Consider the following 27257-nt stretch of genomic DNA (forward strand, 5'->3'; position numbering starts at 1 on the left):
GTTTATAAAACTTTTTAAAGTGTCCCTATTGGAATATATAATTATAGGATGTTTCTCTGTAAACAGTTGATGAAATTTAACATAGATTTTTAATATAGAGTATGGCATCTCTACTATTGTTAAAATGTATCTCATAAATATTGTCTTGCCCTCGACCCAACAGACATTTTCTTAATTGCTTTGTGTGGTTTGTGTGTGTATATATATATATATTTTAATTTTATGACTACTTCACCTCCATTATAAACTATTTGCCTATTACCAAAAATATAAAAACTAAATCACAGTTCATGCTACATTAACGACAAGTATCTTATAATGATAATGCCCAGCACATAAAAAATTATTCCTCACTGATGAATGGTTGTTTTGCTCTCACTATGTAAGTCTTGGAAGTCTTACTCCATGACCTTGGGGCCCCTGGATATGTCACTTTAACAGAGCACACAATTCTTTGGAAGCATCACTTTAAAAATTACGTAAGACATGGCATCAAAAAACACATCCTCAGGCATCAAAAACCCCATGGTTCTTTTTGTAAAGGAATGATAACTTCTGAACAAGCACATCAAAAACAAAAAGCAGAATTGGGATGTCCCCCAAAACAGCAAAAGCAACACTGTAACTAGACTTACTTCTCTTTTCTACATAAATATTTTCACTTACTGCAGACAAGAACATAATCTATGGCAGCACCCTAACTCCCTGAGGAAGGAAGTGGGGATGTTTATCTAAGAAGTCCAAAGAGGAGTATCAAATATCCATCCACAAAAGCAGTAGACTGGAATATTCACATTTTAATACCATCTATAGGAACAGCATGGCTATTTGATTGATTATACGGTTCCAATCATCTGAAAACCCTTCCAAAACACTCTGACTGATGAACTATTGACAACCAATAAATGTAAAAGAACAGAAGCCCAAAAAATACTCAGAATCAGTGAAGCAAGTATACAGATGGACCAGAATAAAATGACATTAATAAAATCTTCTATCCTATTGTATAAAAGGAAAGTAAAAATTACCAAGAGCATTTTCATAAAAAAGAAAACCAGGTCTTAAAAAATCATGCTATGATCATATTAATTTTTTCAACAAAACCACACATCTTCTGCCAATTTATTATATTCATAATTCTTTTTTATACCACATGGAAAGTTCCTATTTCATTCTGGCTTTTCCTAGTAGAATTTAATCATACTCTACACATTTCACCAACAATATGAAGATGATACACAGAACATGATGTAAAAAAGTTGGCCTATTTTTATCATGTCTACATGAAAATTATATGATTTAAAGTGTCACTTGTAAAGAGGAAAATACAGCATACAATGTGAAATTTCATCTCAGTCAAATAACAACATATATACTGAATATATTCAAATATTCTCAGTAGTTTTGTCAAAATTATTAACATACTTTTTGTATTGTAAGTTACAAGACTAAACTAGTGGCTTTCACAGTGTTTGAAAACAAGCAACAGCACCATAACTTTACTTGTTCACAGATAATCTGCTGGAAACTATTAGCGTACATATATTTAATGGGATTTCCACAAAACTGTTAAGTTTCTTTAGATGTTAAAAAGAACTACTATTACATATCATAAAAAATACAACATGTAATGTTAAAAAGAAGCTTCTAACTCTGAATGCAAGCCAAAGTCATTACTAAGCACGAGCAAATTAACAATGAAATTAATCTTTATTGAGAATGAAAATTATTGACTAAATAACTATTTATTGAGTATCTGCTGAGAGCCAGAAGCGTTAGGTACCCTGCCCTTAAGGAATTCACACAGAGGCAGGGAACACATACAAAGACAAAATTACAGTACAGTGAGGTAAGCATATCTGAGACCTGTCTGGCACATAGATGGACCCCACAGTACATGAAACAAATGGCCTTGCTTTGAGTACAGGTTGGAATGATGATGGCTGAAGATCATATCTTCTCTTGTCTAGAAATGCTAGGTACAATGGTGGACTGTCTGGGGAAGGACCATTAAAACATTACCTCTCATCCATAGAAAAGACCACCAGAGGGTTATGGCCATATTACTAACTTCACAAGTAACTTCCCTGTATTTAATCGGGCATATTATCAATGTACATTTCTTGAAACACATCACTAGTAAATACCTAGAAATCAATCAGCTATGTTTGACCTCATGAAGGTGGAATTTCTAAACTTTACTTAAGAAAAATACATAATAGTTACACTTCATTTACTCAACTACCTTAAATATTAGGAAAACATTTAAGAACTTGGAAAGTAGCAAAATGGTACATTAAGTAGGCAAAATAAATGTCAGTATCTGCTCCTTGAAACAACATACATTCATACAGGACAGTCCCAAGCTCACTCAGAAGCTATATATGTTTATTTTCAAGGTGAATCTAGTAAGAAAATTAGAACTAGAAAACAAGAAAACAGTGAGCAGAGATGCATGAGCCATAAGTAATGGATTACCATTGACAAAAAGGGGGAAATTTAAAGAGATAGAAAGAAAAAAACTAATAGGAGCACAAAATAGTCTGAGATCACTCAATGCAGAGCAGTTTCACAGAAGAAAACTTTAGCTGTGTTCTCTTTGTTTGCCTTTCTCTTTCCTATTCAAACTGATAACTGTGTACAGTTACTTTCACTAATACCATACTGGTTAATCAGTATTTGTAACAAAGGACTTTTTTTTCCCTACAGGACACAATAGTGGTGCAGTGGGTGAAGTGAAGAGAGGGATTACATTTAGAGGAACAGGGAGTTATGTTTCCCATTTCAATGTTCTTTCCTCCTGAAGAAGTTCGTTTTTAAAATTTGTTTGTGTTTGTTAACTATGAATGCTGATTGCCCTTTTATATATCATTCTGTAAGGACCAGCATTTTGAAAACTTTGGAATAATGCTATAATGATAACAAGTATAGTTAAAATGTTGTTGTGAGCCATGGTACAGGAATTTTTATATCTCAAACTTCATAACAACTGTTAACAGCAGAGTTACTCCTGTGGAGAAGAATATCTTAATGAACGAATTGCAAATGTCTACTTTTAAGAGTTGCTTTTTATGTTCATGTTGGCAGATTCCTCTGGCAACAAAGCCCACATAAAACAGTTGACATCCTTGATTTTTGGCCCCTCTTTTCTTCTGGCTGTGGCACAATTATTTTCAGAGGTTTCTAAATGTCATAAATAATTTCAGGGTTATTGACAGGTGCAAGAAGAAAATTAATCTCCCGTTTTTCTGATTTTGTTCCCTAACTCCTTAAGCTGACATTTGGCTTAAAACAGGATCTCCTTTAACAGAGTTGTTAAGCACTGTTAGCAACTAATCTGCCCACTGCTGCCTTCTCTTCATGGGGGAACGATTAGTGCAAACACAATGTAGTTATATTATCTTAGGCTATTTCTACAGTGTAGGCAGGAAAAAAGTCTCCAAAATAAAAACGAAAATTTGAGCATAGATATCCTGTACCCAGTAAATGATGATGTCCACAGACCTACCTTTCAAAAGATACATTTTAAATAGCTAGAGGCTGATGTTACCCACACGTTAAAATTATAGGAGTTATAGATGAAACCTATTTTTTATGAAAAGTCAGCCTCAGAATGATATTTATTTATCTTAGCAGTCTCTATATCCACATCAATGAAAACATCCAAAAAGTAGTTAAGTAGGTTTAATTTCATCAAGTTGCAACTACTGTATGCTAAATGGCTTACAGATGGACAACTCATGTATATGAATCCATTCTATGTAACATGGCTGATTACATATACATGACTGATTACATATGACAATATCATAGTTGTTTTATCCTATAGTAAACCCTTTCTCCTTAAGAAATATCATCTATATGACCCTAATGTGCTATCTAAAGCCAAAATTGTAAAATGAATACCTAAATAAGAATAAAGAATCATCACTTGAAATATTGCTTGGCAACCAAAAGCAATGAAGTCCTGATATATGCTACGAGAGTAAATGTTGAAAACATTATGTTAAGTCAAAGAAGCCTTTCACAAAAGGCCACATATTATATGATCCCACTTACATTAAATGTCTAGAACAGCAAGTCCATGGAGACAGAAAGTAGACTAGCAGTTGCCAGAGGCAAGAGTAGTTGAGATAGGGAGTAACTGCTTATGGGTACAGGATTTCGTTTTAGGGTGATGAAAATGTTCTAAAGTTTGATATGGTGATGATCCATAACTTTGGGAATATAACATAAACCACTAAACTGTACATTTTAAAAGGATAAATATCAGGCTGAACAGCTGTCACAGGATGCTCCAAACAGAGTTCTTAAATATAAGAGGACTAGACTTTCAACTACATTTATTGGCACTAAATTTTATCAAAGTGAGCTCATCTTTATATCCTAGGATCTACCTATTAAGCCTGTAAAAGTGTTTCTCTTTCACCACTTGGTTTCAAAAACACAATCTCCTCTTACAAGAAAGAGAGACAGAAGTAACTTCAATGAGGGACCAAGTCACACAGTGCTGCTCTTTGTTAAGAAAGCACCTCCTGTGTCAATCCATCTAACGTAATTTATTAAGGTAACAGGCAGGTCCAAGGAAATCTTAAATCATCCATCTATTTATCAATTAAAAAACAATTTGTGGGTACTTAATTCACAATCAACTACAATATCAAAATCTAGATACACCTATGGCTTAGCAATGAGTGGCAATTATTAAATGAAAACAGAAAATGTTTTAAATATGGATACTGACCTTGTTTCTTTTAACCCTTCTTTCTGAATGACTTCCAATATCTGCTTTGCTGTCATTGGTGAGTTGGGGTGTTTTTCTAGTGCCTAAAATATAAACATAATATTCCTAGATTATTGCATGGCAGCATACAAAATAAAAATGTACCTGAATCATGCATTCTCTGCTTATTTTATTACAGAGGAAGGGGCTTTTACATCAAAGTAACATTCCATCATACAGGTCAGGTGCCCAAAGGGAGAATGTAATTTTTTTGGACATTTAAATCAGAAATTTCTGCAACATAAAGGGGCCATCCTTCAAAAATGTCACAAAGGCATACACACCAAAAAAGAAATGTGAAACCTAAAGAAACCAAGTTAACAAATGTATATAGTTTCCTTTATTTCAAAAGTTTCTAATATTTTATGGTAAAAGTCATGTTTTCAGGCTGTTAAAATGTTATCCTAAGATTCCAGGTCCTTGGAATCATGGAGCCTGAATACTACCAATAGAAGAGAACAGAGTGCTGGTCACAAACAGCCTCTCTGGATTCATGGCCAAAATGTTGAAAGAAGCATACAGGAACGCAAGTAACTCATTACAGTGTGTTTTCCAGTTCAGCTCAGTTTCCTTTCCTTTGCCTTTTCCAATTAATTTCAAATAAGCCCTTTCCTCTTCCCATTCAGCCTATCTCAATTGTATGAACTCAGTCCCAATCTCTTTCTCTCCTCTTTTGCCCTACTTATCTTTTGTGAAAAGGGTTCTTTTAAACAGAGGGTAGGGAAGACACAGGACATAGTTGATTATTTCCACAGGTCTTAGACCATCAGCCCTGGAAATCAGGTTCCTTTATTTTTTCCAGGGACTTAACTCCATGTGGTGGAAACAATACGCAGTAGTGCCCCTACTGTGCACCTACATGAACTACAGAGACCACATCTGGGTACAAGAAACAAGTTACACACATCTTCACAATGACCTACTCCAAGGGTTGAGGACACCTAATTAAAGATGCTATGCAGGAGCTTCATACCCAGGTCACAGCCTCTTGTAACTTAGAGACATTAGAGTTCTGATCTGTGATTATTTACTAGAAGAATCATAATTATTAAGAATTAACAGAGTCATTCTAAAAATGTAAACTTGAAAAGGCTTCCGAATCTGTTCAAACTGCCTCTGTGATCTCATACTGTCAATAACCAAATTTCAACTGATCACAAGTGAAGGCTCTGTTCATCAAGGCCCTTCAGTGTGTTGCACACAGCCTGCCCTCCTAACCTTTCAGACACTTTCCTATTCTCTCCTTTCCAATTCCCAGGAAATTCCCCATTTTTCCCTACACTGATCAGGCCCTTCCTTACTCATAGTTGTAAATTCTTTAAAGAATACAGAAGTATGAGCCACACTACAACAAGGGTATGGCAACAAGTATGGCAATGGCAAAGAAGGAAAATGGTCCTTCCAGAGGACGCTGTAGAGCTGAACTGAAAACTGGAAAAGGGGGAAATAGAAATATAGGCAAACTTGTATAGCGAAGAGGAGCATAAACATATTGAGAAAAAGGCAATAAGGAAACTGCATAATAGAGCTGAAAAGGGGGAAAGAGTAGAGCACAGAGAAATGAGGAAGAAGCTGATATGAAAACAAAAAGCTGACACAAGTTTTAAAATAAGAACTGTAAGTAGAACAGTACATAATTATGAATTACTGAAAGGAGATGCTGTGTTCACATGGACTATATATAGGGAGGGCACTGCCTCAAATGAAAGGCAATGGGTCTCTCATAAAAGATATGGACAGGAGGTCAACAGACACAGACACACAGGAAGCAAACAAGGAAGATGGGAAACTGGAGCGGAAAGGCATAGGATGGTGAAAGAGGAGAAACAGGAGCAGGGAGAGAAAGGAGGAAAATTGAGCTGAACTGGGAATGTCTAAAGGCAAACTGATTAAACCTAGAAAGGGCCAAAGAAGAAACTCCAGTGTACTGGACAATGTTTAAACGGAAATTTGGGTGCACTTGAAATTGGGGTTACTCACTGTGGAGGATTCCCTGTTTCTCTTCCTGAGTACAGGCCCCTCAGCACACCTGGGCAGCTCCTCCCAGCAATTGAGAGAATTTGGATAGCCCTGTCCCCTTCTCTATGACATCACATCCTACTCTACAAAGGAAGTAAAAGTGCCAAGAATTACATCATGAAGTGGATGAGAGGCAGGAAGGAAATGATGAAGCCACACAAAACACCAGAAGCCACCCTCAATTCCTGCAAGACAGAGAACAGAGACAGAGAAGGAGAGGTTTCTGGGTGTAAACAAGCTTTACTGATTGAGCTGTGTAAACATTAATAGAACAAAAGATAATGAGAAATTATCTTCACAGAATAAAACATTGATGCCATTAAAATAATGTGACACATGGCAGACATGAATCAGACTCACAGACAGCCATACTCAAATACACTAAGTGGGGCAAGCCACAGGCAAAGCACAATGGCATCTTAGGCTACCAGACCCGAACTGTACACTAACTGTCCATTGCCCCAACAATCTCTTGACCACAAGGCATTGCCTGGCCTTGTTGTTGCTTATGTTTGAGATGTTTTGGCTGGAGATGTTTTTTTTTTCTTTCATTGTTACACAAGCAACTATCCATCAGGCTTTTCCATTAACTTCTACTACTTTAATGTTTAGAAATTCCTTTTATCCAGAGAGCATGCAAATACCTACAAGTGTTTCTTTCAAGTACTTATTTTTTAATTCATCTGGAATTTATATTTTTGTGCCAAGGTGAAATACTAACATCTGCCTCCTCCTCCCAATAGTAAGCCTCATTTCCCCAACATAATTTGTTTCATATGCCACACATGGCTCGTGAGGCATCCTCTACCATATGTTAATCGTAGGGCAATGAAAACTTTTCAAAATGTGAAACCTAAATATAAATGTGGGAACCCAATATATAAAACACACAAATGCAGAGTGGTGTTCATGTTGAGCTGGAGATGAGAGAGCTTGGACCCCCACACTTACTCCCTCTAATGGCTAACAGCACTTCTGGGAATTTTAAGAGTCTCCAGAAGAAACTGCGTAACACTGCCCTTGGGGCTTGTTCAGGGGTCCCACTAGGTCCCCCTGATATTTTTATCAATTGCCGAGCTGGCATTACACCGTTTTAATTGTTATAATATTATAATATACTTCACTCTCTGAACAGGACATTGCTCTAATTATTCCTTCTTAAGTTTCTAATTATTTCCTTTATTTTTTCCAGATAAAATTGAGACTGGAATTCAATGAAACATCTAATTAAATTCTGAAGGAATTTTATACATCATTCCACTTAAGACTTATTTTGTAACCTGTAATAAGCTATTATTTTATATTTTCAGTTGCAACTTGGAACATACTTTTTTCATATAATATTTCCATATTCTATTGCTAAATGCCACTGAATCAGAATAATTATCTATATAGTTAATTAAGTTAAGCTTTAATAGCACAGAGTATACAATCATGTTTTCTACAAATTGTAAACTGCTTCTCCTTTATAATAGCTGTATGCTTTATTCATCTTTCCTACATTATTCATATTGGCTCACAACTAATCTTTCTTAGTCCATTTCAAGAAAATTTTGCTGAAAATCTGAGCACTTTACAATTCATTTCCTCAAAAACAGATCCCTAAAACTGCTGAGGAGTTTCACTAAGAATATATGTAGCTAGAATTACTGGAACTAGCACTGCCAAGATTGTAATTACAAACCACTGGCCACACATCACTGTCTCTTCACAAATCAGAGTCTGTCACAGTGCTCAATCTTTACATAAACTGTCCTTTCTTTCCTTGTAAAACAAACTGTTCTCTTGTGTTAAAGTTCTATTTGTGATTTTACTTCACTCAATCTCTGAGATGTCTTGCATCTCTCATACACTGAAGTCTTTTCAATTCCCAGCTCCTTCCTTTCTTCTGCATCTCTACACTTCACAAAAGATTTCAAATTCAACATTGCTCTCCACAAATGGGACTCTCCATGACTGGGACACAAAGCATACACACAACTAGCTGCCTTCCTAGCAGTCGATCTGTTTTTCACAGGAGGTAAACAGATGTACAGAGCTGGCAAATACACCATTACATTCCTCCTTCTTATCTAACTAACTCTATCGGAGCCAATCTCAAAGACTATACATTCATATAATTTTGAGGCAAGATAGTCTCATTCCAGAAATTTCCTCCCCTAGACTTCTACATGTCCTAGTATGGGGGAAAAAAATTACAAAAAAGGACCTGTAACACCTGCAATACAGTTAAAGGAAAGAGCGAGATGATTTGCCAAATCGTTTAGGGTCAGATTAAGAATGGATTTTTCTGTCCTACATTTGGTCCTTAAGTACCTTTCTGATTCCAGGAACACTGGCTTAAGCATTTTAAGGCTTACTCAAGAGTTTCTTGGTGTCTCATTAACAGAAAACTCATTCTAAGTATCTCTAGAATAAACACATTAGACCAGTGTTCATTTAAAGATTAAAATTTTGGCCCTTCTGGCCCTAAATAAAACTTTCTGAGAGAGCTTACTTATTTGATGGCAAAATAAAAAATAATCCCTACAATTTAAGTGTCATTTCAATGATAGATGTTTACATTTGTGGAATTCTAAGTGGATATTAGTGACCAGGCTTTCTCCCTTCTTCTAACATTAATGTGTCGTCTTCCCTTAATCAATACTGGCAGTTCATTAAAGTGTTCAGATGTTTAGAGCGTCATCACTGAGGTAAACGATTTTGGGGTTATAACAACAATAAACCATTATATATCTCTTCACAATTACAGATGACTTTTATACAACATTTTATTTTCCTTGCTTCACACGATACATATTATTTTATTTGATCCTCAAAACAGCTTAGTGAGATGCATACAGAAGTATTATTAACATTCTCTGAAATGTACAGAAGTTGTATTGGCCTGAGGCCATAAAGCTAGTGAGTAGATGAACAGGACTTGTACACATGATGATGTTAATGACAATGTTTAAATATAATAAGAGCAGCTAATATTTATTAGACAACTCCTGTATGCTAAGTCCTGTCTGGGGGCTTTCCATTATTATAATAGACTCTAGAATTAATATATTTAACATTCCCTATTTCTGCTATTCTTGAAAAATTCAAAGGTCCCTGTGCTAAGTCCTGTCTGGGGGCTTTCCATTATTATAAGAGATTCTAGAATTAATATATTTAACATTCCCTATTTCTACTATTCTTGAAAAACCTCAAAGGTCCATGTCATTTTGATGAAACATGAGCTTGGATTGCTGATTGCCTTCAGATGAGAAAATGAATTACATAAAAAGTGACAGCACCTCAGCAAATGCCCAGTATTTACAGCTCAATTAGGTTGTACTTCACTCCCAGCATACGTGGCTGCTGGTTGAAGGGTTAAAGATGATACTAACAGTTTTCTATTCTATTTAAATGTACTTTATGGTAAAATTATATACTATTATACAGCGGTCCCCCACCTTTTTGGTACCAGGAACCTGTGTCATGGAAGACCATTTTTCCACAGAATGGTGGTGGAGAATGGTTTCCGGATAAGACTGTTCCACCTCAGATCATCAGGCATTAGTTAGATTCCCATAAGTCAAGGTACTATCGCTCTCACAAACCCCAATTCAGCAATTTCACACTAAAGAACAATCAGCCCAGACGTGGTGGTTCATGCCTGTAATCTCAACAATTTGGGAGGCTGAAGTATACAGATCGTTTGAGCCCAGGAGTATGAGACCAACTTGGGCAACACAGCAAGACCCTGTCTATAAAATATAGAAAATAAGAAAATAAGAAAAAAAAATAAGTAAGGCATAGTGGTGTGTGCCTATAGTTCCAGCTACTTGGTAGGCTGAGGCAGAAGGAAATTGAGGTTGCAGTGAGCAGTGATTGCAACACTGCACTCCAGCCTGGATGACAGTGCAACATCCTGTCTCAAAACAAACAAACAAACAAACAATCAGATATTTACTTAAATTCTCAGATAATGGTTTAAACTATACATTCTTATGGTATAGAACCCGTCAAAATTGTCATTAATTAGTGTTAACTGTTTAATGATCTTCTTTCTGCTCACTGTAAGCCTCATGTAATCCTGGGCCTTGGTCCTCATTCACATCTATATCTCCAGATTGTAGCATTACTAAATAGGCTCCAACAAACAAGACCAAATTAATTTGGGGAAATGTTTTGAGTCATTCTATATTTGCAACTTTTTTTTTTTTTTTTTTTGAGACGGAGTTTCGCTCTTGTTACCCAGGCTGGAGTGCAATGGTGCGATCTCGGCTCACCACAACCTCCGCCTCCTGGGTTCAGGCAATTCTCCTGCCTCAGCCTCCTGAGTAGCTGGGATTACAGGCACCCGCCACCATGCCCAGCTAATTTTTTGTATTTTTAGTAGAGACGGGGTTTCACCATGTTGACCAGGATGGTCTCAATCTCTTCACCTCGTGATCCACCCGCCTCGGCCTCCCAAAGTGCTGGGATTACAGGCTTGAGTCACCGCGCCCGGCCTATTTGCAACTTTTTATAGAATAATAATGTTGTGAGCTCTGGAATCAGATGAACCAGGAACCCCTACTCACTAGCTGTCTAATGTTAGATAAGACATCAGAAATTTCTGAGTCATAATTTCTTCTCTTCCTCACTCATATTGTAAGGACTAAATAAGATAATGAACTTAAAGCACTTATTATTCCAATGAGCCAAATGACTGCCTACAGCAATGAGTGTTAATGAACGGTAGCTAATATTATTGGCTGAAAAAAAAGGTCGGCCCCGTTTGAGCACAGCCTAGAAAAACAGACTTTTTTCAATACAAAGAAGACCGCTACCAGAAAATCACAGGAATTAAATGTAGTCTCTCTCAGATTTCCTAAATAAACTTCACAAGCTACTACAAATCAGGTTAGCCACATATTCTCAACCCTTACTGCCTGACCACTTCCAAACGTATTTCACCAATGATGCACAGGTAAGCCTGCACCATACTGTGCCTCATTTCCTCATGACATGGCTTCAGATACTGTTCAGATGCCTAGGAAGAGCATCCTAAAGGACCAATTATCTCGTTATGTTTGTTACAAATCAAAAATATAGAATATCAACAGTAACAACTTACTTCCAACAACATATACTGAAACTTTCAAGCAACAATGATATACAGTATCATAGAAAATTCATCAGAAGGAAATTATTTTAGTTGCCCAGGATCATAAAACCTGAGCACAGCTGAAAGAAATGATTTTTGGAGTTTCAAACAAAGTGGTCATTCCCTGAATTTGCAGATGAAATTCTTTGCAATTGAGAAGTGAATTCTAATTTCCTGTGGAATTTTGGCAACTGTTTTTTGGATCTCAGTAAGTTTCTAATGGTTTAAAACACTTGGCATTCCTTTTTCACACAGAAAGAAAACAAAGTGAGAGACACTCAGAAGTTACAAAATGTTCTTGAAAAAAAATTAAAAGAAGAATCATTGTTTAAATAATGATATGTAAAACTTGTTTTACAAAGTAAAACTTCTCTTTAATGAAAAACAGGGAAATCTTTCTACTATAGAAATTTGCAGGCAGTCTATTTTCTTAAGACCTTAGTAATTATTAAAAAGCCTTTACTGTACTTGAAGTAAAAATTATGCTTTCCTTTCATTTCTATTGAATAATCCTAGTTTTTGCCTTTGAATATAACAATAGTTATTTAATGTTAAATTACAAACACTGTTTTATCATGTAAGCTCAAAAGGCAATTGTGTTATATAAGTTTACAATTATGGGATTCAATAAGTTATACACAAGATACATTGCCACATATTTTTAAACACTGTTCAGGTCAAGTCTCCCTTTGTTTCCAGATTAATAGATCCTCGGTTTCTTCATCAATCTTTACATAAAATAGTTTGCAAACACAACCACCCAAATCATCCTTCGCTGAACATTCTTGAGTTTTCCAGTGTCACTTTTAAAACACATCTTTAAGAATTACAGTCATTAAAATAAATGAGCTAAAAACCATTGATAAATATTTTAACTGTAGCTTGATCAAAATACAGTATGGGGAAATCATTTTTTTCTATCTCCAATAATTACATTAACCTAATACAACACATGCTCTTTTTCAGCAGCCACCTCACATTGTCACTCAACTGAAAGTTCCAGATCTTTCAATATTTGCTTCTGAATTTGTATCCACAGTTCTGTGGTGTGTTTTCCAAACTTGCCAGTCATAAGCATTCCACTGTTTTAATGCACTAGTTTTATGCACTAGTGTTTGTTTAAATCCAGGTATTTAGGTTTAAATCTTATTAGTGCCAAATAGCTGATAATTCAAAGTAACAGATAAACTCATCCCAGAAATCCCCTCCGCTGGATTTCTACATGCCCCCAAAAAAACTGCAAAAAAGGACACTGATCTCAGGTAAACTTTATCTTTTTAGTTACACATTATTTTCTCACGCTTACAAAGTTCTTTTGTGATCCCCATTTGTTTTCCAATTGCTGGGTTTCCCTTACTTTGTTGGCACCAATTTGACAAACATGGTTTTGATGTATTCCTCCAAGTTATTCCTGACAGAGCGAAACAAAGCAATGGAAAACAAACTGTCCTGGCTGCCAATGGGATCTCCTTTCAGACAGATACTGATTACTCAATCAATATACTTTATCTATACATGTTCAATTCGCTGCAAATTCATTTGATTCTACTATCACCAGTTTATAACTGTCCATCACTTCTAAACGAGTTTTACAATAGACTTATGTCAAATGACTGGCTGAAATTTAGTTCTAACATGTGCATCTTCCTGATGTATATAAGTCTAATAATCCTATGAAAAAATAAATTAATTTAGTTTGACATGAATTAACTTAGAGAATCCATAATGCCTTCCAGGGATCTGATCATCCACTTCTAAATGCTCACAGTCATCTGTATCATAACACACTCTAGTATTTTATTGAAGGTTGAGATGAAGCTCAATAGTCTATAATTAAAAATCTTTCTCTTCCTTTTTAAAAATAATAGCAACTACACAGGAGTTAGTTACTCTGCATTAAGCATTATTCTAACATGCATATGAGCTCATTTAATACTTATAACAACCCTATCACATAGGGCCTATTGTTCCCCTCATTTTATAGATGATAGATGAATTAATGAAGAAACAAAGAAGTTAATTTAATTTGCCCAGTGTTACACAGCTAGAAAGTGGGAGAACCAAGATTTCAACCCAGGCCTTTGGACAATTGCTTTCCTGTTCTCTGTGATTATTCCCATGGTTATCCATGGTTATCCACAACACTTCCTGCTCATACCTGCAGATTCTTTCAGTGTCTTGTCATCAAGGCTCATATGTCACCATTCCTTATCCCATATAACTTCTCTCATGTAACTTTCTTATCATATCTTCTCGAAAGAAACTTGCACAAGTTTAAATGAGACTAATCCAATGAAATGTTTCAAAAAGAGAAATCATGCCCCATAATAAAGTTGCTGTGACTCTGATCTCAAACACTGTCCCAATTTATGGTAGTTAAAATGTAGAGGCAGACATTAGTTAACTCTCATTAGCTGAATGAAAGAAAAATGAGTTTGTCAAAGCAGATAAACATGTTCCTATTTCTAAGCTAAGAGAAGTGTCTCACATAGACATTTACACAGAGGAACTGGTGGGCAATGAACAGTATTTACAAGAAGGGTTAAGTAAAAGCAAACATGGAACATATAATAAGCTTTGTTATAGAACCTCCCATAAAAATCTAAACATAACATAAAAATATAAATGAGAATATCAGATGAAATAATTCAATTAGACAATCTTCCCAAGATCTAATACGATTAAATCAAGATTATATACTCTAACAATTTGGGGTTTATTTATATTTTACTACTAGTAGTATAAATAGATATATAATAACTCTGAAAACAATAATTGCAGATGCAGGATTAATACAATATTATGAAAATTAAGGTACTTAATGTATACTTTTTCCTACATATGAATACTAAACCTCTGTCCATATGTAAATAGACAACAGGGATACCCAGCATTCCTTGCAGGATAATATCAAAAGCAGCAATCAGTCAAGACCCTAAAGTTTTAAATCTTGGGAATTCTTACAAGATTCTGGCATTAATAAGAGCAGCCAATACATAATGCTGGAAAGCATTTTGTAATCAAAATAGGCTAAGCACTTTTCTAAGAACTTGACTTATGTTAAGACATTTAATTTCACAATTATCCAGTTAGGTAGATTTGGTTTTTTTTTTTTTTTTAGTTTTTTTTTGTAGATGAGAGAACTGAGACACCAATACATTAATTCACTTTTAATTCACTTACACCAGGTTATTTCATGGTAAAAAGCAGAACTAGGATTCAAACCCACGCCTTCCTTGTCCAAGAGTTTCACCTCACAATATACTGACTTGTATCAAATGGTAAAATCTCACTTTAACAGTAATTTAACAGTACTATTAAAATATAAAAGGCAGGCAGTCTCACTTAACTTCATCTACCTTTAGGTATTTTTCTTACAAAAGTCCACAGACTATCTTTCATGTACAAAGCAGCATTATATGAGATTACGCCTACAAAATAATGAAATGTAGTTAAATAAAGAGGGAGAAGGTTAAATAAATGAAGGTATATACCATAAAATAATAGAAAGAATAAGGTAAGGAATAAGAAACTATGTACAGACATGAGAAAGTGCTAAGTAAAAATAAACATGTTAAAGAAAAATACATCAGAGGATGCATATATTCCAGCGTCTGTGGTGGACGTATACACGTACCCATAAAGTCCCACCTACATTCCAGTCATATAAAAATACTAGCATTAACAATTGTAACCCTGGAGACTCTACATATTATGTAATTTATATGACTTATGCATGTATTATATAAATTATACAGTTGTTAATAGCTGATTTAAAAGTCAGCTCAGGACAGCTGCAGTGGCTCATGCCTGTAATCCCAGCACTTTGGGAGGCCAAAATGGGCTGACTCCTTGAGCTCAAGAGTTTGAGACCAGCCTGGTCAACACAGTCAAACCCCTGTCTCTACAAAAAAATATATAAAAATTAGCTGGGGGTGGTGGCATGTGCCTGTAGTCCCAGCTTCTCGGGAGGCTAAGGTAAAAGGATCTCTTGAACCTGAGAGGTGGAGATTTCAGTGAGCCAAGATTGTGCCACTCCACTTCAGCCTAGGTAACAGAGCCAGACCCTGTCTCAAAATGAATGAAGGAATGAATGAATGAAACACAGAGAGACAGAAAGAAGGTCAACTCAGAAACAAACAAATATGAATACTCAGCCAACAACAGAAACAGTTATATGTCCCATACTGTAATCATAATGAAGAAAATAAAGTACAGGAATACTGAAATTTTTCCAAAGCAAACATTATTCATCATTCAATCTGAGTCAGAAAAATTATTCAATGTTATTCCCACAAACTAGTCTGAAATAACACAGCATCCAGATGTATCTGCCAGAAGAAATTATGTTGTAAAATATATCTTTAGATAATTGTATAAAATGACTTTGTTATATGAAATTATTTGTTTCTGCCCACTTAAATGTTGAAGAATGACAGACAATGATGTTTATTTTGTCAGTTAATGGTAACTCTTTTCTCCTGACTATATATGGACAACTTCACCACTACTTCAATAATTCATTCATTTAACAAATATTTTTACCAAGGACACACATATACCAAAGTGAAATACAATAAAATACGCCTTTACCATTGCTGAAGACACTTATTCTCTGGCTTACTACAGTGGGGAAAGGGAAGGTGGCAAGCATCTAATTTACTCAGAAATAGATTTAAAATGAAAGGAAGGGGCTGGGCATGGTGGCTCATGCCTGTAATCCCAGCATTTTGGGAGGCCAAGGCAGGTGGATCACAAGGTCAGGAGCTCAAGACCAGCCTGGCCAAGATGTTGAAACCCCATCTCTACTAAAAATACAAAAATTAGTGGGGCGAGGTGGCAAGCTCCTGTAATCCCAGATACTCGGGAGACTGAGGCAGGAGAATCGCTTGAACCTGAGGGGCAGAGGTTGCAGTGAGCTGAGATCATGCCACTGCACTCCAGACTGGGTGACAGAGCGAGTCTCCGTCTCAAAAAAATACATACATATATACACATATACATACATAAAATAAAAAATAAAAGGAACGAAGCCATACGTCTTCTTTCATATTCATTCAAAATGCTAATCTATGCTATATAGAAATGACTCCTGCCTACCCTGTTTCTAGTGGTGGTATTATAATTCAGATTCTATGGAATTGTTGTCATCTTGATATTTCTGTATATGTGTTTGCTGCTATATTTCTAGTACCAAGCTCATGGGAGGTGTGTAACACTTGCCTAATAAAAAAAAAAAGAAGATAACAAAATGACAAGAAAGAATTGATGTACTCAGTTTATTGTTGTCTGTGCACAATTCCCTACTTCCTTCTTTGGAAGAATGCCTTTTCTCATCCTGGTTTGAATGGAAGCTGTCATATTCCTGACAGCTAACACATTCCTATCATATTCCTTCAGGAATAGGCAATTCCTAAAGAATTGCCTATTAAGGATGGGCAGGAGGGATGGCTGGGGTTGGGTATCCAAGGAGAAACCATCATTAATCTTCTCCAGGATGTACAACCTTAAAACTCAAGAAAACACACCTTGAGTACCTTCTGATAATGATACCATGTGAGGAAAGCCTGAGATTTGCTGGAAGCTATGTTTGTAGGCATGTGAGCCAGGCTCAGAAAATAAGCATACTGTGCAGAGAGAGGATGGGAGAGTCCTAGCTACTTTCATTCTTACTTTCCAAGTATTACCTAGAGCCTCTCATTTTCCTGCAATGGCTTATAACCTATGAGTCTTCCAATGAATTCTCCTTTTCATTAAATTGGTTAGATGACCAAAGGTTCATGACCAAAGTGTTCATCAGACTAATTATTGAGTCCACAGTTGATTCCTTCCATAGGATACTTTTTGTATTTTATTTTTTAATTGCATTTTAGGTTTGGGGGTACATGTGAAGAACATGTAAGATTGTTGCATAGGTACACACATGGCAGTGTGGTTTGCTGCCTTCCTCCCCATCACCTATATCTGGCATTTCTCCCCATGTTATCCCTCCCCAACTCCCTACCCCATGCTGTCCCTCCCTTAGTTCCCCTCAACAGACCCTAGTGTGTGATGCTCTCCTCCCTGTGTCCATGTGTTCTCACTGTTCAATACCCGCCTATGAGTGAGAATATGCGGTGTTTGATTTTCTGTTCTCGTGTCAGTTTGCTGAGAATGATAGTTTCCAGGTTCATCCATGTCCCTACAAAGGACACGAACATAGGATATTTTAAAAGGATACAAAATATACAATAAATGCTTTTTAAGTCAGATGCTAATTTATCTACTTCCTTTAGATTAACAGAAACATAGAAATTCCTAAAACCTCATCAATGGCAACTCAAATTCTTAATGAACAAAAATTCTGAGAAGCAGAGTATACTTCTTGGTTAAATATGCACTTGATCCATCCAGATGTAATATATAGAAAATTAAACATTTTACAGCAATAGGAGTCCATGGACAAAGCTATAAATAATTCTAGTGGTAAAAGTTCTTTACCTAGAACTTTGATGAGTAATCGCTGAAGAAATTCCTGATTCCAAGGCTTCAAAAAGAGGGCTAACATTTTTAAAATTTGAAGCAGGTGTCCTAAGAGCTTAGAGTTTAGACCACAGGCTTCCTACAGACCAGTAGACTTAAGTGAAATGTGTGTCCCTGTTTCCAATTTGAGTCATGCACAAATATTTACTGTAATGGTTTATACTACAAACCAAGTCAAAGTACTCCCACCCTGATTTACTATACTTATTTGTGATATAACTAAAATATTTGCATCAAGATTTATGCTAAATAGGCCAGGCATGGTGGTTCATACCTGTAAGCCCAGCACTTTGGGAGGCCAAGATGGGAGGATCACTTGAGGTCTGGAGTTCTCACATAGTGAGACCCCATTTATATCAAAAAAAATTTTTTTAAGATTTATGCTAAATGAATTCAGGGCAAATATTTCTACATGCTTCCTGATGTACTACCTACCTTAATATTAGCTAAGTTTTCCAATCCTCCCAAATTTATCCCTTCTTTCTGGTCTTGCTTCTTAAACTATATGCTAAAGGAATTAGGTATATTTATAAGCAAGCAGGACTGAATTCAATCAGCCAGTATTTGTTGATATGAAATAGGGGCTGGATCTCTTTGATAAGTCAGTGAAGTATTCAAACTTGCCTTTGCCAACAAAAGATTCTGCATGAAATCCGATAGTCCCTGTTACTTCCTAGCCTTCCTTAGTCCTGATTTTACAGCTGAGTTCTGCTTACAACCAGGCTGGGTGCTCATTATACTATAATACCACGTTTTGATGACAGAAGGAAGAAAAATTAACTTTGATGTGATCAAAATACCCATTCCTTTGAAAATTAAGAGTTACCTATTAGCCAACTCTAAATTAGGACTCACATCAAGTCTTACTTAGATTTTTCCCAGAGGTTGCCATTCAGCATTATTAAATTTTGCCTAAAGATAAATTAGGCCAGATGTTGTTCTCATATACATTTAACCACAGACAGTAGGGTTTAGGCCCACAAGGAATCCATCCTCTCAATGCAAGCTATCTATAGAAAAATTTTTAAGAGTGCTTATTACACTTGCATTCAGGTTTAAAATATAACTATGCCTGCCATCAAGTATAGAGGACATACAATAATACAAACATCTGGATAATCTGTAGGTATTCCAGTACATAGGGGATATAAATGTAAAATACATCAGCTCCATATTATGGGAAATTAAAACAAAAAGATGAGACTTTGTTTCGTGACCTTAGCAATTCAGAGATAGCCTCACCTATAATAATATTTCAGTGGCTGCATAATCATATAAAGGCTGAAATTTTTAAAGATAAAGGAATTTGCTGTGAAAATCAATGTCTCCTACAAATACATTATACCATAAACAAAATTACAATTTAAGATGTAAGGGACTGTTTATTTACAACTTCATCCCTGCTGGCAAGAAGGATTGGGGAGAACCTCCTGGTTTTGAGGTTTTAGTTTACAACATGGAACAGACATGGCTGAATAACAATAAGTTGAAGGACTGGACAAACATAGTTCATCTGGTTTAAGATGCATGTGGTCAACACATTCCTTGTGGTATGAAAGTCTGCAGGCTTTCAAGACCAGATTTCTTCATTTTTCCCCACTTTCCTACATGAAGGGGTTAGGCTCAATGGGGAGTCTGTGAGCTGCCAGGAGTTTCTGTATAGGATATCTAGGGAAGAGTGGAAACTGGTGGGAAAAAGCCCCAGGGTAACTGAGCCCTCAATGGATAGGAAACATAGACTGAAATCTCTGAGACAGACAGGCTGGGAAATATAATCTGCTAGTGGGGGTGCTTCTCTCCCAGTTCTCCCCCAGGCCAAAAAAATGTGGGCGTAGGGGGAGAAAAGAAAGAAAGAAAGGAAGAAAGAAAGAAAGAAGTATTATTACAGTGTCTGCTTTCTCCTTCTCAGCGGTGTGGAAATCTGGCCATACCTTTTCAATGAAACACAATTTGTCTTAACTTGGGAACTTGAACTCATTTAAAATGTCCAGGTGCCCTTTCTTTATCTTTTCAACAATCTTGGAATTAAATTCCTTGTTAACAATGATTGTTCTACTCTCTCTGGTTAAAAAACTTTCCTCCTTGGCAGACAAATGGGAGGAAAGGCAGTTATTTCATAAGGCAAAAATATAAACAAGATTATCTTAAGATGAAATACAAAAAGATTTTCCTTGTAATAAAAATTTTTTTACCGGTTTAAAACATTTTTTTACAGGTTTAAAGTAACAAAACATACATACTGGAAAGGAAGATTTTACAAATCAATTTAACATAATGGAGAAGGGAAAAAAAGGGACTTTAACCTTGTTTTCCTAACAGATCTCTGAAGCATGTAATTATATATTTTAGTGTCTCATAAACAAAAGTTAAGGGTGGCCTGGAATAAAAACACCTGTTTTTCATATAAAGATTGAATCTGTCAAGATAGGCAGATACATGCAACAGTAAAAATCAACCCCAAAATCTCGGTAGATTGAAACAAATGCTTATTTCTCACTGACATCTACATGTCCAGCCAAGAACCAGGTTAACTGAAGTTCCATCTTGTCACCGGCTTCTGTGATCAATACAACCAGGAAAGAAATAAAGTGAATAAAATACTGAGCCTTAAAAGTTGCAGGTCAGATATAATAAAACAGAAATGGTTATGCCTGATTCAAGGCAGCAAAGAAGCCACCACCTGTCCCTAAGGAGGAAAACAAAATAACTGTACACCAGCCTAATGATTATAAGGTAATATCTACTTGCTCATGTCTTAAAAACAGAGAAAGATATTTATTTAATTAACTTAGTAGAAGACCGTTTTTTCCTTGTAGAGTCTATCTAATATAAACGTGTATGTACAAACACACAAGAAAAAAACTTCAAACACTGTTTTATCAAAGTTCTATTAATAGTTTCTCCCATCACCCATTTCTCTAGATGATACCTTGCTTAGAGGTGCTTTTCCCACCTGACCTGCCTACCACTAGCACCTAGCACCAGGAAGATAAAAGATAAAATTCCATACAAAGATAGGAGAGGGTAGACTCTACTAATTAAGGGCTTCATTCTCCACTAAAGCTTTTAACCAATGAAAAAAATGTGTTTAACTTTCATGAGTGCATTTCCTACTATGAAGTTGAGCTCAGAAAATAGTAAATTTCAAAAAATAACAAGTAGTGCCATTAGAAGATTGAAAGGAAATGCAATATCTAGATTTATGCATGCACTTTTCTTATTCCTGCTGATAGTCCGTCTATTCCTATTTAGTTACTGGCACTTGGTTTATAAACACACTGTTAGCAAAAAAAATGACAAAGAAATAAAAATTGGAGAAAGGATGAGAATAAGAAGATAATATTTTTGTTTATATTCAATAGCATATTTCTTTTTCTCATTCTCTCATTAAAGATCCTGGTGGATCCAGACTAAACGTGTTTTCTCTTTAAATAGTAGCAACTCTGCCCAGGGCTGAACATGAAAAAAACATCAATTCTCAGAACCATCCACTTTTCAAGCTGAAAAGGTAGAGATAAATTTCCACAAAGCTAAGTAAAATGTGTTAAAAAGAGGGAGAAGGAGAGAAAACATTTTTCTGAAACACTATATTTGATTCATTTGGGCTCTAGGGAAGAAGAAACGTTGTCAAATGAATAAACAGAAAATGGCAGCAATAAGACTGTGATGTCCACAAATTTCTACATGAAATAAGGAATCATTGTCTGATGCTGACCCAATCTCAACATTCAGAGAAATGTTAGAGGATTTATTCCATGGGAAAGAAATGTTTGTTCTCTTTGGTAAGTCAGTATCATCTAAGGATTATGATCAACAAAGGGAAGAAAACTTGGACATTTTAAATAATGAATAAAAATATTTACTTGCATCCAGAAGGTACCTGGAAGCTTCACAAAGAAATATATATTTTAGTCTGTTAAGATCTAAATAGTACTTGGATCCTAAATTGTGTCAAACTATATTATAAATATTCTATATAGACTATTCATACATAACCAGAAAGAAACTAGTCTGAGGGGGAAAACAGAACAGAAATTATCCATGGTAACTTCTAGCCTCTAAATCAGGAAAGTAGGTTTCAGTAGAAACAGACCAAAGAGATATTTAGGTTATTCATAATGGCTGCCTGAGCTTCAACATATCTTTAGTGTAAAATAAATATCATAAAAATAATACCAGAAGTAATGAATGTGGAGTACCTACATTAGAACACTTAAGTCTAAAGTCAGGCAGACATGGATTTGAATCATTCCTCCACAACTTACTAGCTAAGCTAGTTAATTCATCCTCCATATAGCAAAGGCAATGTCATTTATAATTTGTTTTTCCAGGATACTTTCCATTTGCCTTTTATTGGTGCTTTTGTGTAATTTTCCTTTTCTCTATGTGATCCTTGTGTTGCAATAAATAGTGATACCTGATCTTGGCCACTGCAGTTGGTGCAGGAATGGGCACATCAGCCAAGCAAGGATAAAGTAAAATCTTCTTTGAGACCGGCATTAAAAACTAAGAGAGAGATATGGACTGGGGAGAGGAAAAGAGACTGAGATTGTCTTTAGGCTGTTGTGGCTAAGGTTGGACACCACACATAGGTGGTGCCAGTGGCCATCTTATCTTGTCCAATACCTGAATAGAACCCTGCCTACAATATGAAGCCAAGAAAAAAACAAAGACAAAAAAATAGAAAGCAAATACCTTGATGACATTCTCTAAGTCCCTATATCACCTACAAATGAAGTTCATTCCTGGATTTCTCCGTTACATGAGCCTTTTTCCTTAAACTAGTTTGAGTTAAATTTTGTTTCACTTGTAACTGGGAGAAACTCAACTAACACACACTCTAAATCTCAATTTCTACATTGGACAAATGTGAATAATATTATAAAATGTTCCCTAGGTTTACTCATGGGATTAAGCAATATAATGCATATAACAAGTTTAGTTCAGTATCAAGCATATAAGTACCCAATCATTATTAGTTCTTATTGCCATTTTTATTAGTTAGTGTTAAAAGCATTACTGTCCTTTATTAACAACTTTATTAAGATTGATATACTAAGGTTATTCCATCATATCAAATTCCTATACTCTTAAAAGAGGTGATGACACCAAGTTTAAGAATAGTTTACTAGCATGTATAAAGGAGATTATTACCTTGCAAACATTTCCAATCTGTGTTGTAATCAATGTACCAGACAATAGTTATCTTAATTTGAAAATCGTAACAAGCCTTTTTTCCCTCACATATCCTGTTCTTTTCTTTTACTGTGCCCTAACTTTCTTTAATCACCCCTTCAGGGTAATGCTATCTATTTCCTACAGGGACTTAGACTCAATGCGGGTACCACGAACAAGTTTTACTTTTAAATAATGATTATAAATGCAAAAAAAATGATCCTCAGTGGAGGCAAGTCTAGAGTCAGTGAAACAAATTTCAAAGTTGTTGCAGGAACTTCATAAGATGGAAGCTACCAAACACTAACATTAACTGGCATCTTATAATGTAAGACACAAAACTACACTGTGCACATTATCTTAAATATTCCAACCACTCTTTAAGGTAGATATTATTATTATTCCTTTATTAGACAATGGAAGTAAAACTGAGAGATGTTATACAAATTTCTCAAGGTCAAACACACAGTGGCAGAATTTGGACTCAAACTCAAATATTCCTAACTCTTACGTTCATCATTAATTTACATTGTCTCCCTAACCCATATAACAGCCTGCATTAAGGTAAATGACAGTGGAAATGGGTATATAAGTATAGTATTTAAAAACAAGGATCTGAAGAGTAGAAGAAAAAAAGATGAAGGTGTCTGAAGTCAGCCGGATATAAGACAAAAATATAAGAAGGTATAATACTGACAAGAGGGCTTGTGGCTTGAACAAATGTGGAAATGGTGGTGGCTTTACTGGGAGATGGAAGAAAGGAGGAGAAGACTTACTGGGAGTGGGAAAGAGATAAGGCATTTAGCCTTAATCTTGTGGACTTTATTCTTGCTATGAAAATGCACGTGGAGATATTTTCACTACAGGAGTTGAAAGGGCCATATATACTTTCTCATTACTCTCTAGCAGCTAAGGTACAGATATGAGACCTAGAGTCTGTCAATTTGATTCTCCTGAATGTGTATTTTAATCTTTAATATGGGGTACAAATACAGCAAATTATGAGACTATTCGTGACACACTGGCAACAATGGCAGTGTCCCATGCAAAAGCACCGAGTCATGGTGGTGATCATTACTGATGGTATTAGTGCCCACAGCAATATTCCAACTAGACTATTCTTGAAGCATGACCTCCAAAAAGAAAACCTGCTCCTTTTCTACTTAAATTAGGAGGAGTTGTGTTCTGTTGCCTGCAATCTATAATTCTGATGAATGAAACCAATAAATTCATCCCTGTATACTGTACAGTATTAGGGGAGTTCTTTCCCCATTGTTCTTGTATCATCATCCCCAACCCATAAACTAGATATGCAGATCTGCTAGATGTTAAGGGGAATCTTAGGATACTTCAAATAATTCACAGACTGACAGGGATAAAATGTATTCAATAAGTAAGTTATAAACATAGCATGATCCACATTTTAAAGCATACACACACACACACACACACACACACACGTGCGTATCCATACACACAGATACACACTAAGTAGAATAAAGATAAATCCAACCATAAACATTGAGACAGAATATTAAAACTGTAAACTTCAAAAATAAAGTGAACATGTAGCAACTACCAGATACAATGTGTATTATACCTCTTTAAGACTAACAATTTAACTCATAGTAGATCAGAACCTCACATGCCAAAGAAACATTTCTAAAGTACTAAGGATAAAAAATTATCAGCAGATTTTTATAACTAGCTAAATTATCATTCAAAGGTGAGGCTAACATGAGATCTTTTTGTTTTTTCCTACTAAGTTTCTCCTTTTTTTTTTTTTGGAATTATAATCTACAAATTCAGTGGATAATGCTTCAAAAGGGTACCTTTTAACTACTTTTGTACCCAGTCTTGACTGTATTCTAGTTCAATTTTTTGAGGGTAGGAAGGATTTCAGTAGATAATACAAATGACAGGGAGAGGATGTGACCATCTACTCATCCTTTTCTTTTCTAATTTTTATAATGCATGTGAGCCTGTATCTCAAAATTTAAAAGTTTAGAAAAGAATATTTTTTAAAAGTGAAGGCAAAACAAAAACATTTCACCATACAAAAACTAAGAATGTTTGCTACCCAGAGACCTTCATATAAAAATTAAAAAGCTATCAAGAGCAATTTAGAAAGAAGAGAGAGTGTGATATAAGAAAGTGGAAAATAGAAGTTGATTAAATAAGTTGATAAATGTAATCAATTAATGTTAAAAATAACTAATTTTATGTATTTTAAAATGTAACATAAATGTAAGGCTGTAGAAATTGCTACAAGATGGGAGAGGTGGTGTGGTGTATAATAAATAAAACATGATAAATTCTGCATAGTATTAGAAAATGCAATAATTTACCACTTTAAAAAAGTATTGTCACTATAGAAAAGGGCTTCTTATGACCTAGGGTACTTTAGGTTAAAAGTTATCACAAACGTTTTAAACAAAAATGATTCAGTAAGATTATATGTGTTCTTGAAAAATAACTATAGCTTTAGTAAGTAAGATTTGGAAAAGAGATTAGAGACACTACTATTTGGAAGGTCAAAACTAGGTAAGATATAGTGAATAAAAAGAGGAGGAGTTAAATGTGAGCTATATTTGGAAGACAGAATCCACCACTTTCTCTGGACACCATGTGCTTAGGGACACATAGATAAGCCCCTACCAGACAGGAATGCTGTCATATTCTTCTCTGTCCAATGCATGACTGTTGAAGTATCCAATAAATGTTTATGAACTGGATAAATTTCATTTGAAATATCCACAATACATGAAGACAGACAAAATTAATTATTAGCAAAACCCTGAAATTCAGAGGAAATATCAGGGTTGACATCCTCATCAGAGGAGACTTACATTGGGCTGAGCAAGCTGGCCAAGGGTGTGGGGCAACGAGAATAAAGAGGAGGGGGAGGAATCATCCTGAAATACACTAACGCTAAAGGGGCAACTGAGAGAAGGGGACACTCAAGTGAGCAGGAAAGAGTTAAAAGTGATAGAGAACAATGAAACTATCAAGAAATCTAATTTTTAAAATTAATTTAAGTTCTAAGATTTACAAATGAGAGGGACAAAAAACGAAAAGAAACATATTGTGACAATTTGTAATGGCAAGGTTAAAGACACATTTTTTTTTTTAAAAAAAAAAGGCAGGCAATTTTCTTATATACGCTTGTTAAAATAAGCATTTATTTGTTGTGTGCATATTTGGAGTAGTGGTAGGAGTGGAGGGTCACAAAGATTCCTGATATTCCAGACAGTGACTTAGTTCTGTGGCTATGTCAACAAAGATTTGATATATGTGCAGATTACATATGCAATAATTTATTTTTGACATAAAAAATATGAAGGATAAACAACAGCCTCAGTATATCGTGACTCTCTATAACTGAGCTGGAAAACAAACCCAAAGATCCATCTCAATTTCTATTTCCTGAAAATTATTAAAATAGGTTCTAAAACATTATGATTACTAGGATCTTAGAAATGCCATTCACTTTCTGAATAAAGGAGGGTGCATACTATTCCCTTCTATAAGTCATAAATAATTACGATGATTGACTGATTTTTTTAAATCAACAGATGCATAAAGAAAAATGGAATACATGTACTTACCAAAAATACCGATTGTGCAATTGTTTTA

At 35.4% G+C, this 27257-nt stretch overlaps 1 protein-coding gene across 1 annotated transcript in view; it reads right to left on the reverse strand.

Moving 5' to 3' along the window:
- The window catches only part of ASXL3 (ASXL transcriptional regulator 3), a 183690-nt gene that overhangs the window by 149085 nt on the left and 7348 nt on the right, over positions 1–27257 (reverse strand). Inside the window, exon 2 of the mRNA XM_064379306.1 lies at positions 4745–4827. Within this exon, the coding sequence (XP_064235376.1) occupies positions 4745–4827 (83 nt within the window). The remainder of the gene's footprint in view (positions 1–4744; positions 4828–27257) is intronic.

The sequence above is a fragment of the Aotus nancymaae genome, unplaced genomic scaffold (genome assembly GCF_030222135.1).
Source record: "Aotus nancymaae isolate 86718 unplaced genomic scaffold, 86718_ANA_hifiasm-v0.15.2.pri h1tg000020l, whole genome shotgun sequence".
Lineage (NCBI taxonomy): Eukaryota > Metazoa > Chordata > Mammalia > Primates > Aotidae > Aotus > Aotus nancymaae.